This window comes from Delphinus delphis, chromosome 2 (assembly GCF_949987515.2).
Source record: "Delphinus delphis chromosome 2, mDelDel1.2, whole genome shotgun sequence".
NCBI classification, from domain to species: Eukaryota; Metazoa; Chordata; class Mammalia; order Artiodactyla; family Delphinidae; genus Delphinus; species Delphinus delphis.
The window spans coordinates 165785887-165806715 of record NC_082684.1 but is presented as its reverse complement, the minus strand read 5'-3'; the positions used below and the strand labels follow the sequence as shown (position 1 = coordinate 165806715).

The window sequence follows — 20829 nt, the reverse complement described above, 5'->3', positions numbered from 1 at the left end:
AGGTGTCTATTAGCAGATGAAAGGATCAACAAATGTGATATAATCATACAATGGCATATTTTTCAGAGTTGAAAAGGAAGGACATCCTGACACATGCTACAACATGAATGAACCTTGAGGACATTATGGTGAGTGAAATAAGCCAATCACAAAAGGGCAAATATTGTATGATTCCACTTATATAAGTACTTGTAGTCAAACTCACAGAGACAGAAAGAATGGTTTCCAAGGACTGCAGGGAGGGAGAAGGGGGGAGTTATTTATTCCTGGGTACAGAAGGTTAGGCTTGTGAGACGAAGAGGCCTGTAGCTGGATGGTGGTGATGGTAGCACAACATGAATGTATTTAATACCACTGCACTGTACGCTTAGAAATGGTGAAGTCGGTGAATTTTATACTATGTGTATTTTACAAGTTTTCAAAAAAGAACAGACCTCATCTCCTTTCCTTCAATCAAAACCTGCCCTTCTTCTTGAGTTCCCCATTTCTGTGAGTGGCACCATTCTACGTCCAGCTGTCCAAGCCAGAAGGCCTTGTCCTTGGCATTACCTTCTTCTTCCCCCAACCCACAGAGTCATTCAACAAACCCATATGGACCCTCAAGCACCGTGCTGCTGGGTCTCCTTGCAGACGCCTCTGAGTCCATCACGACCACCTCGGCTCTGCTTCAGGACCCCCCTCCTCTCACCTCGAGTCCCCTTCCCGGTCTTCCTGCATCTGGTCCTGTGCATGTCTAATCTCTTCTCCACTTTGCAGCAAGAGTGCTCTTTCTCTAAAAAGTGAAAATCTGTAGGGTTCCCTCCCCCCTCTAAGTCACTTGAGGGGTGCTTTGTTGCCATGAAAATAAAGTCCAAAGCCCTTAAACTTGGCTCGTGATGCCCGTTAGCATGTGGCGCCTCATTACTTCTCCGGCCTGGACTCTCAGTTTTCTGCTGCACTCTATTCACTGGCCATTCTGAAAACTTTCAGCTCTGGAACTCACCACGCTCTGTCCCTCTCTGGCCACTACACACTGTCCCTTCTCCTCAGAGCACTGCTGAGCCCCCCCGACCCACCAGGACCTTCTTTGCCCAGCCAGTTTCCCTCATCTCCTCTAGGTCTGAGCCTGTAAATCACCTGTTCCAGGAAGGCTTGTCTGACCCGAGTCTGCGTTAGGTGGACCCTCCTGGGGGATCCTGTTCCCCATCATCAGGCACGTTTAACACGGCATCGCGACTGCCTGCTTACTTGCCTGCCCTGGGTTTGTTGATACAAACTGGGGGCTTAATAAACATTAATAAATGAATTCATAAACAGTCCAGATAGTCTGTAGCTCACTCACAGACACATCCCTAGGTCACTGCAGTGCCAATAGCGTAATTAGTAGTAGAACTAGAGTGCAAGAGCTCTCCGTCCTGTGCTCTTTTCACTACTGTATCGAGTGATGGGTAATAAACTCACGAAACTTGTATCACAAGAGGGGCCGAAACCCAAAGAGAAGTTGAGATACGTAAAAATTTTAGGTTTGACATTGCTCATGTCTTTCCATTGCCCTCTCATCTGGTCTCAAATAACTAAGAAGGCCTGGGATAGATGGAGAACAGAACTGACCAGGTAATGACAACGCCTAAGTTCCTTTTGGGAGAATTCTGAATTAAGCAATTTTGTCAAAATTAATTTTACAGGCTGTCTTTAGATTTGGCCTGTATGATGTAACTCATGAGGCCCCTCTCTATTGACTTAGTACTGGGAGGTGAAATTTGGCACACTGCATTAAAACTTTGAAGAAATCCAGTATGGGTTGAAAAGGAAATGTTTCCCATAATATAGACATATATACAGATGTGAGTATATATGTTTAGAATATAAATCACTTAAACTAGTCAAAGCTGTCATCATTTATAAGAGGGGTGATGTGGAAGGGGGAAAATAAAATCACATCTTTTATTAAATAAAATACTCCAAATATACATAAATTGAAATTATAATTTTATCTTCAGTGCTCACGATGTAATTAATCTCCCATATTTTACAGATTTATGTCAACATAGCTTGCCAGTGAAATGAAAATTGTATTTTGTGTATAGTATGAGCATATTATTTTTCACAGCTATATAACATGGAACAGCTAGACTCCAGCTGCAACTCGAAATTACTGTATAGATATCATTCCAAATGTGGATTTATTGAAATGATGTTTTCGGGATTACAGAGAGTGCATACATTCTGTAAAATTTCAAAATCAGGAGAAATAAAAGCTTAAAACTTAATTTAGGAATGAACTGTTTAAAAATAGGTTATAATTAAATCATATTGAGTTTATTAAATCCTGGACAAAGCAATCTCTACTTTTACTTACTAGCATTGAGATGAATTTTGATCTTGAGTAGTAAGTATAGCACTATCCTCAAATGACCATCTAAAAGCAGACAAATGCTGTAGCATTTGTTAGTTCTAATTGAAATCAAGACTACAGGAGGAAATAGGTATGCTTAGTTTATACAAAATGAGACATACGATCATAAGCGGCTTTAGTAATTGCTCTTGCTGCATTCTTTTGAATATCAGGAATTGTAGAGTTTTCTGCAAATGATAGGAGCTTCTTAAGACCCCCTGTCTGCTGAATCATCACCATGGTATCCATATCTTCAAGGCAATTGGCCAACACGGAAAGCGCTTCTATATGAAGGTCACTCAATTCCTAATAATAAAAGCAAACACAACTTTAGAAAATTGTAATAAAAGCAATCCACACTTTCCAAATTTTATTACAAGAGGGACTCAGATCAGTCAGAACATAATGTAATTAATTTTGTTGTGACAGAGGCCCAAGGAAACAGTTCTGTTTATTAATGTGACATCTCTCTCCCTGACCATTAGTCCCATCTCTTCTCATTTCCCCTATTCCAAAATGTTTTACAGATAAAAAATAGTTGCTGGAAACTTCCAGTAATGGTATCCAAGTGATGTTGCTCAAACAGACTTCCACCGACAAGTTTAAAATCTAAAGAAAATATTTTTTGAAAAAGCAGACAGAAGCTGAAAGAAAGTATATTCCTTAAAATCTCCAATTGGTAGAGGGAGGTATTGTGAGTGTGTGGCTTTCTTGCCTGAGGAATCTCCAGAATCCTCATAGCAGTGGAAAACTGAAGCCTTTTCTGAACAGTTAGAAATTTAAGGTAGAAATCACAGTAAAGATGCTCCACTGCCATGGTATTCTACACAGCAGTGGTTCTGATCAAGAAACTCACTTCACAGCAAAAGAAATGCAGCAGTGGGCAGATGGTCACAGAAATCACTGGCCTTCCCATGTTCCCTACCATCCTGAAGCAGCTGGCTTGATAGAATGGCCTATGCAAGACAGAGTGACAGCGCTAGCTAAGTGGCTAGCTAACTTGCAGGGCTATATGTTCTCTGGAACAGCATCCTATATGTTGCTGTTACTCCCAGGAACCAAGGAATGGATATGGGAGTGGCACCACTCACTATTACCCATGGCAATTCAGTAGCAAACATTTTGTTTCCTGTACCTGTAAACCTTATGCTCTGCTGATCTAGAAATCTTAGATCCAAAGGGAGGGATACTTCCACCAGGAGACACAACCATGAGTCCACAGAACTAAAAGCTAAGACTGCCACCTGGCCTCTTTGGGAGCCTCATGGTTCTGAATCAACAGGCAAAGAAGAGAGTTACTGTGCTGATTGGGGTGATTGAGCCCACCTATCCAAGGGAAATTGGACTGCTGCTCCACAACAGAGGTGAGGAAGACTATGCCTGGAATACAGGGGGTCCCTTATGGCATTTCTTAGTAATACCATACCCTGTGATTAAGGTTGATGGAAAACTATAATGACCCAATCTGGGTACCACTACTAATGGTCCAGGCTCTTCAGGAATGAAGGTTTGGGTCATCACATCAAGTAAAGAATCAAGATGGGGCTTCCCTGGTGGTGCAGTGGTTGAGAGTCCGCCTGCCAATGCAGGGGACACGGGTTCGTGCCCCGGTCCGGGAGGATCCCACATGCCGCGGAGCGGCTGTGCCCGTGAGCCATGGCCGCGGAGCCTGCGCGTCTGGAGCCTGTGCTCCGCAATGGGAGAGGCCACAACAGTGAGAGGCCCGCGTACCGTAAAAAAAAAAAAAAAAAAAGAATCAAGATGAGCTGAGGTGCTTGCTGAGGGCAAGCGGAATATGGAACGGGTATCGGAAGAAGGTAGTTATAAATACCAACTACAACCATGTGATCAGTTACAGAAAAGAGGACTATAATTGTCATGAGTATTGCTTCCTTATTTTGTTATGAATGTGCGTGTGTGTGTGTGTGTGCATGAAATATCCTTTTCTTCTCTCTCTTATCCCCTCAGGCAACATGAGATGTACTGCCTTTACAATATGGTATTTAAGTACGGTTAATTTTACATCTTATTATGGGATGTCAAGGAGAAGAGGAAACATCATCCAAGGACTTTGCATCCTCCTATGGGGAAGGGGACAGTGTGTGTTTTGTTGTACACAGGACAGCTGGACCATGTTAAGTGGAAGTATGATCTTGTTTTTGTCTTTATTTGGAGATTAATGATTTAGGAGCTGTGTACGGATGCCAGATAGACTAGCGATGGTTAATATTTATGTTTTAATTTGGCTAGCCCACAGTATCCAGATATTTAGTTAAACATTATTCTAGATGTTTCTGTGAAGGCATTTTTTAGGTGAAATTAATATTTAAATCAGTAGACTGAGTAAAGCAGGTTACCCTCCATCATGTGTGGTAAATGACTCTTCTTGCATTAGCCTAAAGAAAACTGGGGCAGACAAAGGTTAAAAGACTAATTCTAGATGTTTCAAGAAAACATAAGAACACAAACAAAAATTTAAAAATCTTAAATCAGAAGATTTTAAAAAATTAAATTATTTTAGAATGCCCTCTACCAATTGTCTGATTTAATTGTGCTGGTAAACTATGTAGCAATAAGCAAATTAGTCCATTCTACTTAGCATCATGCTTAAATATAATAAAATTTCATTTAAAAAATATTCTATAATTTGTATTTTATAACAACACTTAGGAGAGATACATCTCCTCATAGAGAGTTGAATGAATGTTACAGGTACCTTAGTTTCTAGGATCTTAATAAGATGGTCCACTCCTTGACTGTCTCTTAGCATTGCCCGGCACTCCTTATCATTTGTAATAACATCTAAGGTTTTGAGAGCCAACAACTGAATAATTGGATATTCTGACTTCAAGAGATCTAATATAGGAGGGATTGCATTTAGTTCTTGAAGTGTCGCTCGGCACTGAAAATCCTGCCAGGAAATATAAATGTTCAAATAAGTGGTTTTTAAAGCAAAATACAGTCTTAAGAATGGAGAGATTCTATTTTTTAACAAAGAACATTATAAGTTATAATGTTCCCATCTTTTATTCTGGATTTGCTTCCAAAATAACTCACAAACAAATATAAGCAAACCCTGGACTGACAACACCAAAATATTCATTTTAACTATACAGACCTTGTCAGTAATAGGAAATAGGCATGATCTATGACTTCTCAGCAGCTACTGTTTTTTTATTATACAGAAAATTCCTCTTACTACAAACAGCATCACAATAAAATCTATGCATAATGAAATTCTTTTCACACGCTATACCCTGTTTCAGATAGTAGTCGATAAAATGAAATGACGGTATCAATTCCTTATTATTGTCATTCAGATGGATGGTTTATAAAATACTAATCTGCATGCAGTGCTGTTGGCAGGACCTGTGCATGCAAATTTACATCAGGTTTAGTTCTGACACATAACCTTAATTTAAGACATTTACAAGAGCAAGGGGTCATTAGAGTCCAGACAAGTCGCTCTGCATGGTGTGCCTGTAATCCTGGGTGAGTGGTGGAGGGAGGGTCGTTGGGGTGAGCGACAGAGAAAACAAAGCAAAAAAGTCATGAAAAGCCCCCAAACTCTGACTACTAAATCATGACATTTTAAATCAAAACAGGGTAAACTTAAAATAGATTAAAGACAGAAAAGACCCCACTTCCAGCTTATCTTCCCTCTGTCTATCCTTCAACTGGCCTCTCATAGTCAGCTTCCTTCAGACATAAAAACTGTAGGTTGCTGCTTGCTATGGGTTGAATTGTACCCCCCGCAAAATATCTTGAAGTCCTACTCCTCAGTACCTCAAAATGTGATCTTATTTGGAAATGGGATCGTTGCAGATGTAATTAGTTAAGCTAAGGTCATGGGGGAGTAGGGTGGGTAATTATTGGTGTCCGTATAAGGTTGGTGTCTTTATAACAGGAGGCGAGAGAGCTGACAGAGGGAGAGATTGCAGTGATGAGGCTGCAAACCAGGGACCACCAAGGATTCACAGCCACCACCAGAAGCTGGGAAGAGGTAAGGGAGGATTCTACCCAGAGTCCCAGACGGAGCATGGCCCTGATGACACCTTGATGTCAGAAGTCCAGCCTCCAGAACCGTGAGGGAATAGGTTCCTGTTGTTTTAGCCAGTTTGTTGTACTTTGTTACAGCAGCCTTAGGACATGAATACACTGTTATTAGCTAGTCCTTCTGTTATGAAGAATAGTGGAGGTAAGTCTTTTCATTTCCACTTGATAAAAAATACAGAGAAATAGACTTAATGAGGAGTCTTGGCATGAAACACACAGACACGTTTTCAGGATTATTTAGGCCTATAGGATGAAGTAAAGTCACCAGAGAAGGGGTATGGCTGCACTTGCTCTTCAGGAAGAGGAAAGGTAACACCAGTGGGTGCCCAGCTACGTGGCAAGGACATGCCAGGGCCAGGGTTGCATGCTTTGGGTGCCTTTTGGCATGAGTGCCTTTGTCCTCTTTTTCTATATATTTTGTCTAGATACTTTGCTTCTCAATGAAACCTCCTTCACCTTTGCTTCCATATCTCTTCTTTCACATTCTCTTGACGGCTATTTAAAATGGTGTCTTGTACTTCCAGGTGGTCTAAAGCTTATCAAAGGTGTGTGGGAATTGTTCAGGAACCTGAACAGGAAAAGAAGCAGAGAAGGCTGTCCAAAGTGGCAGCAAGCTGACCTGCTGGGGGTGTGAGGGTGTGTGTGCTGGGTTGGGGATTGGAGGGGAGGGGCCAGAGGACAGGACAGGTTGTGGGCGGAGGGTGGGTAGGGTGTTTCTTCCATTATGAAGGAAAGCATCACAGTGAGGTAGCATCTTGCAACTGTGAATGATGAGTTCTGTTCAGCAAAACTCAACTTTTCACCAACAAATAAGCTGAATCCAAAATCTTGGTACATTGTGTAAGGCAGATGATACCAACCAATTGGATCACCAAGATTAGATCAACAGTTAACTGCCTAGGTCAAAACTAGTTCAACACTAATATTAGAGTTCCTGTTTTGGAAGAAATAGTACTTACCTAGTATAATCCTGCCTTAATTTGCAAGCCCATTCTATTCTTTTAAAATGCCCTTTTATGGGGGACAATTACTTACAAAACGTGAAAACTGAAAGGTATCGACTCTAAACTTCCATTATTTTTCCTCTGAATGATAACTACTAAATAGTACTGAGAAGGAGTGATTTTAATTAAAACTGGACCTTTTTTTTAAAGCTTTGTCCTTTTTTTAATGGGAAAATAAATTCTATAACCAGCTTTTGTCAAAACTCATTGTTAGAAATTAACCTCACCTGGACCAAGTTGTAAATGCACTCGATAGAATTCTTCTTCACGTCCGGGTCTGGGCTGCTTAGCAGTCTGATGAGAGGCTCTAATCCACCTTGTTCAAATATTTGCACTTTGCTGGTATACTCTGCAGACATGTTTGCTAGGCAAAGACTAGCAAACTCATGGATAACTACTTCCTCTGTGTATCAAAAACAAATAACACAAGTATGTAAAGGCTTATTCAACCATTATGTTAAACCACGCTGTGAAAACCAAAGCTCCACAGATCTTACCTTGGTTGGAGCCCATCTTAGTTTGAGAGAGTTTAATGACAATACAGAATTGGTGTTTCATAAACTATTTTCAATCAGTACTTTAATCAGATGCGAAAAATAAATCATTCCCCATTTTTGAAATATTGATAGATGGAGGATGCAGAGTTACCTTCTGCGGCCAGCTGAGCAATCACAGAATTCATGACATCTAACTCCCTTAACAATTTTTTGACATCATCTACAAAAGAAGAAACAGAATATTAATGTTTATTAATTATAATAATAATGGCAATGTCTGTGGAATAGTTCCTTATGAGATAGGTTCTATTATTACCTAATTTTACAGATAAGGAAATTGAGGTTCACAATCACCCAGCAAGTAAGAGGTGGGGACGGGTTTCACACCCAGGTCTGTCTGACCCCAGACAGACTATAGCCCATGTTGCTTGATTGCTCAGCTGTACGACCTTCCAAAACACTAGAAAAGATAACCATAAATGCACGAAAGTGCCTAGAACACCATCAGTAAAGTTGAGTTACTGTGCCCTACACTTGCTTATGATATAACAGTAATTCTTTTTGTTTTGTTGGGAGGATATTTTTAAATTTAGATTTTAATAAAACTAGTATAAAATGCAAATAAGAATTATCCTCAGCCTTTTCCCATAAATACATCTTGTATATGTTCCATTTGCTTATCAGAAATGCCAAAGATGCTTAAAGATAAGTATATTAATTTTTTAAAGTTCACTTTTGTATTATTTACAGGAGCCTAATTAAAGCTAGACAATTATGCCCCTGCTTCTTTCTTGCCATCCTTAACCCCCTTTTTCTGAGAAATAAGGCATAGCTGCTACTTCAGTTTTGCAGTTTCTCTTCTTGGTCGGTTATCTCTTCTGTAAGCCAAGAGTAGTGTTACCAGAAGTTTGGAAAAATTCACTTTGCAGCAGCTGAAGCAGATGGTCTCGGGAATTAACCGCTGGATACGTTTGCCTTTTCTTGGACACCTTTTCCTGTGTGATTCAGGGATGTGGCTGTTCCTCAACCTGTCAAAACTTCTTTCTCTCTGTTCTGTTCAAAATGGCTCAAAGAGGGCTAGCGAACTTACAGCTAGCTATATATGCGCATGCATAGGCTTTCAGCGCAAAAGAATAATTGCGTTTTCGGGAAGCGTAGGACTTCATATTTTACAGTCGAAACTCCTCTGAAAAACGCATTACCTCCACAGGTCTAGAAATAATAGCCATGGCATAATAGTCAGATCCTTCCAAGTGTCCTGGTAAACTAGGCAGAGGTGCCCCCTCTGGAAAAGCATGCTGTCATTCTCTTCTCACTCTTATGAGTCCAGTCTGTGTTGTTTGCAATGATTTTTTGGAAGGTTGTACCAAAGTTCCCTATTTTTACATGCTAGAAGAAAAGCATTTCTGGGCTTTTAGATCTCCAAGTACATTCTCCACTTAGTATACAAGATAATCTTCCATCTACTTCAGAGTTTCTGCTACAACGCTGACCATGAGGTCAGGAAGATTCTGGCCCTGTGTACTCTCTGCTCCTTGTGTTTCCCTGCAGGAAGCATCTGCTCCCACAGGGAGAGGGCCCCTTGCTGCATCTGTATGTGCCACCACCCCCTTGCTGTGCCCAAACAAGTTAAAAGTTTTCATCAGAGGATTCTCTGGGCCACGAAATTCCTTTCTACATATGAATTTAGCCCAGGTCTGTTCAACAACAGATCTAGGAGGTTTATCCACTACACCACTTTCTTAAGGCTCAATGGATCATTCAGATTCAATGGCAGCTCTTGTAAATTGGTGGCATAGCTGATTAACTTGTTATTAAACTTTCTGACACCAGATTGTTCAAATAGTCCTTCTGTTCTTGAGGTTAAATCAGCAGAAATAATGGGTAAGCTGCTACTTCTGTCACTTTAAATATAATATTGATCTCTGTCCCCTTCTTTCTCAGCAGAGAACACTCTCAGATATGGCAACTTGGACTTGTGGTTGGGCCACATGAACACGTTCTAGGCAAGCAGTGGGACACCTACAATTCTAGCTTGGTTCAGAACTGCCAGCACCTTCCTTCCCGGAGTACCTTCATGCCATCTGGGTTTTTTTTTTTTTTTTCAGTCATCAATTTTATACACATCAGTGTATACATGTCAATCCAAATCGCCCAATTCATCACACCACCATCCCCACCAACCCGCCGCTTTCCCCCCTTGGTGACCATACGTTTGTTCTCTACATCTGTGTCTCAGCTTCTGCCCTGCAAACCGGTTCATCTGTACCATTTTTCTAGGTTCCACATATATGCATTAATATATGATAATTGTTTTTCTCTTTCTGACTTAACTTCAATCTGTATGACAGTATCTAGATCCATCCACGTCTCAACAAATGACCCAACTTCATTCCTTTTTATGGCTGAGTAATATTCCATTGTATATATGTACCACATCTTCTTTATCCATTAATCTGTCGATGGGCATTTAGGTTGCTTCCATGACCTGGCTATTGTAAATAGTGCTGCAATGAACATTGGGGTGCATGTGTCTTTTTGGATTATGGTTTTCTCTGGGTATATGACCAGTAGTGGGATTGCTGGATCATATGGTAATTCAATTTTTAGTTTTTTAAGGAACCTCCATACTGTTCTCCATAGTGGCTGTATCAATTTACATTCCCACCAACAGTGCAAGAGGGTTCCCTTTTCTCCACACCCTCTCCAGCATTTGTTGTTTGTAGATTTTCTGATGATGCCCATTCTAACTGGTGTGAGGTGATAACTCATTGTAGTTTTGATTTGCATTTCTCTAATAATTAGTGATGTTGAGCAGCTTTTCATGTGCTTCTTGGCCATCTGTAGGTCTTCTTTGGAGAAATGTCTATTTGGGTCTTCTGCCCATTGTTGGATTGGGTTGTTTGTTTTTTTAATATTGAGCTGCATGAGCTGTTAATATATTTTTGAGATTAATCCTTTGTCCGTTGATTTGTTTGCAGATATTTTCTCCCATTCTGAGGGTTTTCTTTTCGTCTTGTTTATGGTTCCCTTTGCTGTGCAAAAGCTTTGAAGTTTCATTAGGTCCCATTTGTTTATTTTTGTTTTTATTTCCATGACTCTAGGAGGTGGATCAAAAAAGATATTGCTGGGCTTCCCTGGTGGCACAGTGGTTGAGAGTCCACCTGCCGATGCAGGGGAAACGGGTTTGTGCCCCAGTCCGGGAAGATCCCACATGCCGCAGAGCAGCTGGGCCCGTGAGCCATGGTCGCTGAGCCTGCGCGTCCAGAGGCTGTGCTCTGCAATGGGAGAGGCCACAACAGTGAGAGGCCCGCGTACCACAAAAAAAAAAAAAAGATCTTGCTGTGATTTATGTCAAAGAGTGTTCTTCCTATGTTTTCCTCTAAGAATTTTATAGTGTCTGGTCTTACATTTAGGTCTCCAATCCATTTTGAGTTTATTTTTGTGTATGGTGTTAGGCAGTGTTCTAATTTCATTCTTTTACATGTAGCTGTCCAGTTTTGCCAGCGCCACTTATTGAAGAGACTGTCTTTTCTCCATTGTATATCCTTGCCTCCTTTGTCATAGATTAGTTGACCATGGGTGCGTGGGTTTATCTCTGGGCTTTCTATCTTGTTCCATTGATCTATATTTCTGTTTTTGTGCCAGTACCATATTGACTTGATCACTGTAGCTTTGTAGTATAGTCTGAAGTCAGGGAGTCTGGTTCCTCCAGCTCCGTTCTTTTGCCTCAAGACTTGTTTGGCTCTTCGGGGTCTTTGGTGTCCCATACAAATTTTAAGATTTTTTTGTCTGTAATTTTTTTTTTTTTGGTAGTATCTTCGTCTGGTTTTGGTATCAGGGTGGTGGTGGCCTCATAGAATGAGTTTGGGAGTGTTCCTTCCTCTGCAATTTTTTGGAAGAGTTTGAGAAGGGTGGGTGCTAGCTCTTCTCTAAATATTTGATAGAATTCACCTGTGAAGCCAGCTGGTCCTGGACTTTTGTTTGTTGGAAGATTTTTGATCACAGTTTAAATTTCATTACTTGTGATTGGTCTGTTCATATTTTCTATTTCTTCCTGGTTCAGTCTTGGAAGGTTATACATTTTAAGAATTTGTCCATTTCTTCCAGGTTGTCCATTTTATTGGCATAGACTTGCCTGTAGTAGTCTCTTAGGATGCTTTGTATTTCTGCAGTGTCTGTTGTAACTTCTCGTTTTTCATTTCTAATTTTATTGATTTGAGTCCTCTCCCTCTTTTTCTTGATGAGTCTGGCTAATGGTTTATCAATTTTATTTATCTTCTCAAAGAACCAGCTTTTAGTTTTATTGATCTTTGCTACTGTTTTCTTTGTTTCTATTTTATTTATTTCTGCTCTGATCTTTATGATTCCTTTCTTTCTGCTAACATTGGGTTTTGTTTGTTCTTCTTTCTCTAGTTCCTTTAGGTGTAAGTTTAGATTGTTTATTTGAGATTTTTCTTGTTTCTTGAGGTTGGCTTGTATTGCTATAAACTTCCCTCTTTTCGACTATAATCTCTTGCAATATTTTCTCGGGTCCTTTCTCTCTCTCTTCTCCTTCTGGGACCCCTACAATGCGAATGTTGTTGCGTTTAATGTTGTCCCAGAGGTCTTTTAGGCTGTCTTCATCTCTTTTCATTCTTTTTTCTTTATTCTGTTCCACATCAGTGAATTCCACCATTCTGTCTTCCGGGTCACTTATCTGTTCTTCCACCTTAGTTATTCTGCTATTGATTCCTTCTAGTGTAGTTTTCATTTCAGTTATTGTATTGTTCATCTCTGTTTGTTTGTTCTTTAATTCCTCTAGGTCTGTGTTAAACATTTCTTGCATCTTCTCGATCTTTGCCTCCATTCTTTTTCTGAGGTCCTAGATCATGTTCACTATCATTATTCTGAATTCTTTTTCTGGAAGGTTGCCTATCTCCACTTCATTTAGTTGTTTTTCTGGGGTTTTATCTTGTTCCTTCATCTGGTACATAGCCCTCTGCCTTTTCATCTTGTCTATCTTTCTGTGAATGTGGTTTTTGTTCCACAGCTTCAGGATTGTAGTTCCCATGCCATCTGTTTTAAGTGCATTCCTTTTTTAAAAAAGTTATTTTATTGAAGTATAGTTGACTTACAATGTTATGTTCGTTTCTGCTGCACAGCAAAGTGATTCAGTTACACAAATATATACGTATTTTTTTCCATTATGGTTTATTACAAGATATTGAATACAGTTCCCTGTGCTATACAGTTGGACCTTGTTGTTTAGCCATTCTATACATAACAGTCTGCATCTGCTAATCCCAAACTCTCAATCCATCCCTCTCCCACCCCCATCCCCCTTGGCAACCACAAGACTGTTCTCTATGTCTGGGAGTGTGTTTCTGTTTCATAGATAAGTTCATTTGTGTCATATTTTAGATTCCTCATGTAAGTGGAGTCATATGATATTTGTCTTTCTCTTTCTGAATTACTTCCCTTAGTATGATAATCTCTAAGACTCCACACAAAAAACTACTAGAATTAAGCGATAAGTGAATTCAGCAAGGTAGCAGGATACAAGATTAACATACAGTAATTGTTGCATTTCTTTACACGAACAATGAAATATTAGAAAGGGAATGTAAAAAAAAAAAATCCATTTTAAAATCGCATCCAAAAAATAAAGTACTTAGGAATAAACTTGACCAAGGAGGTGAAAGACTTATATGCTGAGAACTATAAAACACTAATAAAAGAAACTGAAGATGATTCAATGAAATGGAGACACTTCCCTGGTCGCTCAGTGGTTAAGAATCCTCCTGCCAATGCAGGGGACACGGGTTCGATCCCTGCTCCGGGAAGATCCCACATGCCGTGGAGCAACTAAGCCCGTGTGCCACAACTATTGAGCCTGCATGCCACAACTACTGATGCCCATGCTCCTAGAGCCCATGCTTCACAACAAGAGAAGCCACTGCAACGAGAAAAGCCTGCGCACAACGAAGAGTAGCCCCTGCTTGCCGCAACTAGAGAGAAAGCCTGCGTGCAGCAAGGATGACCCCCCAAAATAAATAAATAAATTTTAAAAAAAGAAATGGGGCTTCCCTGGTGGCGCAGTGGTTGAGGGTCCGCCTGCCGATGCAGGGGACGCGGGTTCGTGTCCTGGTCCAGGAAGATCCCACATGCTGCGGAGTGGCAGGGCCTGTGAGCCATGGCTGCTGGGCCTGCACGTCCGGAGCCTGTGCTCCGCAACGGGAGAGGCCACGACAGTGAGAGGCCCGTGTACCGCAAAAAAAAAAAAAAAAAAGGAAAGATATCCCATGCTCTTGGATTAATTCTTATTTACAGTTTTTTTGTTGCATAATATTGACCACCTAATTTACTCTTGATCTTGTATACTCTTTTACATCAACCTTTTCCTAAGATGGCAAGCTCTTCAGATTGCCTTAATCAGGCCTTTAAGCCACAGAACGGTACTGATCCGTGGCCTGTTAGGAACTGGGCTGCACAGCAGGAGGTGAGAGGAGGGTGAGCAAAGCTTCATCTGTATTTACAGCCGCTCCCCATCGTTCACATTACCGCCTGAGCTCTGCCTCCTGACAGCATTATGGTGAGTTGTATAATTATTTCATTATATATTACAATGTAATAATAATAGAAATAAAGTACACAATAAATGTAATGCACTTGAATCATCCCAAAACCATCCCCTGACCTCCCCGCCAGCCCCCCAACCTGGTCTGTGGAAAAACTGTCTTCCACGAAACCGGTCCCTGGGGCCAAAAAGGTTGGGGACTGCTGCCTTAAGTAATGTAATGTCTGGGCTTCCAAGGCTACTTCTCCTCACGAGGATCCTAATGAACTCTCTCTTTAGCTGAACCCTCTTCATTAAATGAGTCTCTGTTGTATGGCCTCATTGAACTAAATACAAACTGGAAGGTGAAAGAAGATAGCAGCTTCTGTTTTTGTTTTTTTTTTTGCGGTACACGGGCCTCTCACTGTTGAGAGGGCCCAGCCGCTCCGCGGCATGTGGGATCTTCCTGGACCGGGGCACGAACCCGTGTCCCCTGCATCGGCAGGCGGACTCTCAACCACTGCGCCACCAGGGAAGCCCCAGCAGCTCCTGTTTGATAAAAAGGTTTAACAAAGTAATTTAAATTCCTATCTTGAATGACCCAAGCATGGCACAAACACATAGCTCAATCACTCTAGAAAAAAAAAATTTATTTGCAACTGCAAAAGGGAAAAGATGGTTCTCATAGCAATCCTTTAGCACCTGGAATGTTGGAACATTCTGTTGGTTCATCCACTATGAGCATAGTGGTGGAAAACCGTACGAAAATACAAATTTCTGAAGAAGCATCAGTTATTTTAAGACTGTCCAAAGATGATGATTTAACCATGCAGGTTCAGAGGTGCATTTATTTACATACTGGTCTGGAAACATGACTTTGCATTTAGGTCAAAAGACTTGTTGCTTATTTTTTATTGCAAGTTTCCTTGGACATGTATGAAAAGTGAAGCACTAGCTATTGTATTGGCTCTCTTACCAAAAAAGGAGCTCTGCAAGCAGTTGAGGATGCCATGTGTTTTATCCATGTCATCAGATAGTTCAAATAGAAAATCAGGTAAGTTAATCCCAATAATGGTTTGATTTTTTTCACCCACTTCACAGAATCAAAAGAAGGTCCTTACAAGTTCATGCAGTATACTTGAGACCCAGGCACTCAGTGGAGACCTTGAAGACAGCAAAGCTCTTTCCATGGTTAAGCTTTGCAGTTGCAGACTGCACTGGTTCTAGAGCTGGTTACAGCCGAGCCAGCCAGCTTACAGACTGTGGTTTGACGGGTCTAAGGGAGCCATCTCATTTAGCACCCAAATGTAACAGTATTCTTTACATTTGGGGGCCACAGACTCCTTTAGAAACTCATGAAATTCAACTTAAAAACCTACTTAGAAAAATTTGCAAACAAATTGTAGGGTTTCACAGATGATAAACTTGTATATATTAGAAGATGAAAATACAAAATAAAATGAATAACAGAAATTAACATAAAAAGGGAAAAAATCACAGAGACTTAGATATTAAATTGAAAATACAAATGTAAACAGGAAATTATAACTCTCCTTTCTAAATCATTTAGAAGGAGAATCTGACTTAGCATGGACACTAATGTTAAGGATCGTAAAAGATTTTAGTGAACAGAAGGTCTACTGAACTATGAGTCAGAGAGTAAAGTTGTAATTTAGCTCTCATCTCAGTTCTGCTACTAGCCACCCGCATGACTTTGGGCAAGGAACCCAATCCTTCGAGGGATCTTTCTTATGTTTAAGGAGTTGGGGCTTCCCTGGTGGCGCAGTGGTTGAGAGTCCGCCTGCCGATGCAGGGGACACGGGTTCGTGCCCCGGTCCGGGAAGATCCCACATGCCGCGGAGCGGCTGGGCCCGTGAGCCATGGCCGCTGAGCCTGCGCGTCCGGAGCCTGTGCTCCGCAATGGGAGAGGCCACAACAGTGAGAGGACCGCGTACTGCAAAAAAAAAAAAAAAAAAAAAAAAGGAGTTTGACTTCCCTGGTGGTGCAGTAGTTAAGAATCCACCTGCCCATGCTGGGGACACGGGTTCGAGCCCTGGTCTGGGAAGATCCCACATGCCGCAGAGCAACCAAGCCCATGCGCCACCACTACTGAGCCTGCGCTCCAGAGCCTGCGAGCCACAACTACTGAGCCCACATGCCACAAGTACTGAAGCCCGTGCGCCTAGAGCCCGTGCTCTGCAACAAGAGAAGCCACCGCAATGAGAAGCACGCGCACCGCAACAAAGAATAGCCCACACTCGCCACAACTAGAGAAAGCCTGCGTGCAGCAACGAAGACCCAACACAGCCAAAAATAAATAAATTAATTAAAATAAATAAAATAAAATAAGGAGTTGCACATGGGGTGTTACAAAGCACCTTTGGTTTTCAAACTCTGTGGTATGCATGCAGAATAAAACGGAACAAATTTAAATATTTTCCCTGTTTTGGTTATAAATAATTCTATATGGCACATTCAATATGGCAGAATTAGTCTACAGACAACCCGAGACAGATTTATGAAGTCCCCACAATACGAATGATTACTACTTTATTTTAACTTCTCTGTGCCTCAGTCACCTCATATGTAAAGGAAATAATAGCACCAACCTCATTAAGCGATTTAATATATAAATACTATGTACGACAGTGCCTGGCACATTGTAAGTACTTTGTAAGTGTTGACCAATGTTATTGTAATCTACATTGGTGGAATATCCACTGCCCACTGACTGTCCTCATCCTGCCGTCCTTCCCGGAAATACTCCCAGAGCCCCCGCCTTGTAGCACAGCCACTGCTAGGGCCCCTGGAGTTTCCACCAGAAACCCTTCCACTAACTGCAGAGTGCCCCCGCCAACCCCATAACACTGCAGGTACTGTTCACGTGGTCTCCGCAGCTGAGGCTGTGATGCCACAGATGCCAGAGAAGGCTCTCCTTCCCCTCCCTTCCCCCTTCCTCCACTCATAACTGTCTCTGAAGACACCAAGGCCACAGTCCCTGCTGGACACCATGGAATGAGGGGCCCCCATTGCATCACAGAGGGTCCAGGGTATGTGAGCTGGGACAGTGCAGGAAGCTGAAGGAGGAATCTGTGCTTGTGTGTTTGCTGAGACCATGGTAAAAAGGAGAAGGTAGGATGATTTTAGCCACGTGCCATGATAGAGACATGTTTATTCCTATGAGCCCAAGTTTCATGACAGAATTCAGTCTCCACCAAGAAAGTCATTTTTTATTATAAATAACAAGGCTTTTGTTGTCCAACTCGAAAATCTACCACCGTAACATGAAAATCACTTACAGACGGAAAACACGTCCTGTTCACTAGTCAGGGACTGCCTGTATTGCATGGTTTTAGTCAAACTGATATTCTAATAGAAGAGACAGCATATTTTAAGTAATACTGTTATTCCACCATATTAAATATGTGAAAATAGTAAAGCAAGTAATAGGTCTGATTTAAGGAGTAAATACATATCTAAATTTATGTTTGGCAAAATATAGCTTGCAGCTTCAAAAAATAAGTGTATCAAAACTTCTTACTCTGGGCTTGTTACAATGAAATACACATGAAGTGTAACTTACACAGGCAGACATTCAAATTACACTATCCTAACTCAAGAAAAAAACTATTTTAATTTTAAGAGACAATGACTGTTCTAACTTGTAAGACTGGAATATACTACATCGCCAACTCCGAGAGTTTCCATGGATATATGTGCACATATTTTTATATTTAAAAATATCACTTAAAATATGAAATCATACATTTGTTGCACATTACACTTATTTAACTTTCTTGTTGACATTAAAGTCAGCTTAAATAAAATTAAAACGAGTCCTTTAAGGTTAAATTTAAAAGTATAATGCATCATGTGAGATTATTTGATTAGTTTTAAAAGCAGATACTTACTATTAGAAGCCAGAATTCCAAATATCATAGTAGCGTTTCTTCTCACAATTTTGTCTTCGTGGTTGAGCAGCTTAGTTAACGGTTCCACAGCTCCAAGTTCAAGGAGGGTTGCTTTATTTTCTTCACCTGACATCACAGGTAAAATAAAATCAGACATGGATAGCAATCTCATCAAAGTTCTTCTTTGTGTCATTCCAATATCTTATTTGTCTTTCACATTCCTCTGCTTCCACACGTATTTCTCTCAGAATAAACCTTAGAGCTCAGGTATCCTGGACTTGCTACTCTCCCTTCCCTGGATGTTTACAAAGCTGGCTTCCTCATTTGGTTCTTAGCTCACACTGAACCTCCCGAGGGGTCTCTTCTGATCACCCTACCTAATGTCATCACCACATCCCAGTCTTTCTGATATCTCTTTATGCTGCTTTATTTCCTTCATACCACTCAACGATCTCCGTGCATTGTTCGCTTACACCCCTGTTACCTAACTTCCCATGAAGACAGATATCCTTTCTGTTCTATTCTCTTATAACGTCGTGCCTAACACAGTGCCAGGCATGTAATGGAAACTCAGTAATACTTACTTGCATAATTAATTATAAAAATTAACACACAGAGTCCCCTCTTCAAATTCAAGTGTGGTGGAGTTTAGGGTGCTCATTTTTCACCCAGTGGGTTTGCCTGCAGCCAGCGTGGAGGCACACACACAAAGCAGAGCCACCGGGGTTACTGGGATTCCTTAGCTGTGGCAAGAAGCCCCAGAACCAGAAGGTCAGTGAAGGCCAGCATCTGGCCTAACTGTAAAAGCAGTTTATCCCTACCCCAATAAGTGGGATATCATTCTGCAAAGTCTGGAATAATATTTAGGTCCTGATTAACTTGAGCTTTTCAATTTCACCAGCTATGAAAATGCAAATTTCATTTTCAAAATTAATTTGAGTAAAATAAAGTCTTTTAAACATTTTTGCCTCAGTTTTCTTTTAAAATTAAAATATTTTATACTTGAAGTTATAGGTTCATTCTGATAACTCAGTTCTCTGAACACAGACTTGTACCTTCCTATAGCCTGTGGAACTGCCCTGTATCTAAATGATTAAATCTGTCACTTGATAAGAATATGCTGAAATATGCATTATTGACTATTACAAACGTCCTTCTCAAACCTTCCATAATGTTTGCATTTTATTGGGGTTCTAAAAGTGAATTTCTTAGATGAAAATATTTTGTCAAATAAATTTTTTTTTTTTTTTTTTTTTTTTTGCTGCGCCACGCAGCATGTGGGATCTTAGTTCCCTGATCAGGGATGGAACCCTCGCCCCCTACATTGGAAGAATGGAGTCTTAACCACTGGACCACCAGGGAAGTCCCAAATTTTAATTTAAGGATAAATTTTAGGATACTTAAATAAATGGTGGCTTCATAGAATCAATAGAGAAATATTCCATCTTTTTCAATTTTCTAAAAGAGTTTGTGTACAATTGGTATTATTTCTTCCATAAGTGTATGGCAGAGTTCAGCAGTGAAAACATCTGGACCTAAAGTATTCTTTGTGAGATTTTTAAATTACAAATTTCCATTTTTGTAATAGATAAGGGGCTATTCAGGCTATCTATTTTTCTTTAATGAGCTTTGAGAGTTTGTGTCTTAAAATGAATTTGCCCAATTCATCTAAGTTGTAGAATTTATTGGCATTAAATTGTTCATAACATTTAGATTATCCTTTTAATATCTATAGGAGCTATAGTGATGTTCTTATTCCTCATATCAATAATTTGTCTTCTCTCTTTTTACTTCTCAATCTGGCTAGACATTTTCATTTCACTGCTTTTGTCCACTGTTTTTCTGTTTCACTGATTTTTGCTCAGGTGTATATTATGTCCATATTACTGATGCCTGGGTTTAATTAGCTCTTGTTTTTCTATTTTCTTAAAGTGGAAGCTCAGGTCATTGACTTGAGAGATGTTCTTGTTTTCTAACAGGCACTTGGTGCAATAAATTTCTCTCTAAATACTCTTTTAGTAGCATCCTACAAGTTTTTATATGCTGTGTTTTCATTTTTGATTTGGATTTTCCTTCTGATTTCTACTTTCACTCACAGGTTATTTATTAATTATTATTTTTTTAAAAAATTTATTTATTTTTGGCTGTGTTGGGTCTTCGTTGCTGCACACGGGCTTTCTCTAGTTGCAGTGAGCGGGGTTTACCCTTCATTGCAGTGCACGGGCTTCTCACTGCGGTGGCTTCTCTCGTTGTGGAGCACGGGCTCTAGGCGTGCAGGCTTTAGTAGTTGTGGCATGTGGGCTCAGTAGTTGTGGCTCATGGGCTCTAGAGCACAGGCTCAGTAATTGTGGCGCACAGGCTTAGTTGCTCCACAGCATGTGGGATCTTCCAGGACCAGGGATCGAACTCATGTACCCTGTATTGGCAGGCGGATTCTCAACCACTGCGC

General features: G+C 40.6%; 1 protein-coding gene across 2 annotated transcripts in view; it reads right to left on the bottom strand.

Moving 5' to 3' along the window:
- The window catches only part of ARMC3 (armadillo repeat containing 3), an 89405-nt gene that overhangs the window by 55685 nt on the left and 12891 nt on the right, over positions 1-20829 (bottom strand). For both annotated transcript variants that reach the window (XM_060003770.1, XM_060003771.1), the window contains exons 3-7: positions 18381-18506; positions 8083-8151; positions 7662-7837; positions 5091-5285; positions 2497-2680 (exon numbers count right to left, since the gene is read on the bottom strand). In XM_060003770.1, coding sequence (XP_059859753.1) covers positions 2497-2680; positions 5091-5285; positions 7662-7837; positions 8083-8151; positions 18381-18506 — 750 coding nt within the window. The remainder of the gene's footprint in view (positions 1-2496; positions 2681-5090; positions 5286-7661; positions 7838-8082; positions 8152-18380; positions 18507-20829) is intronic.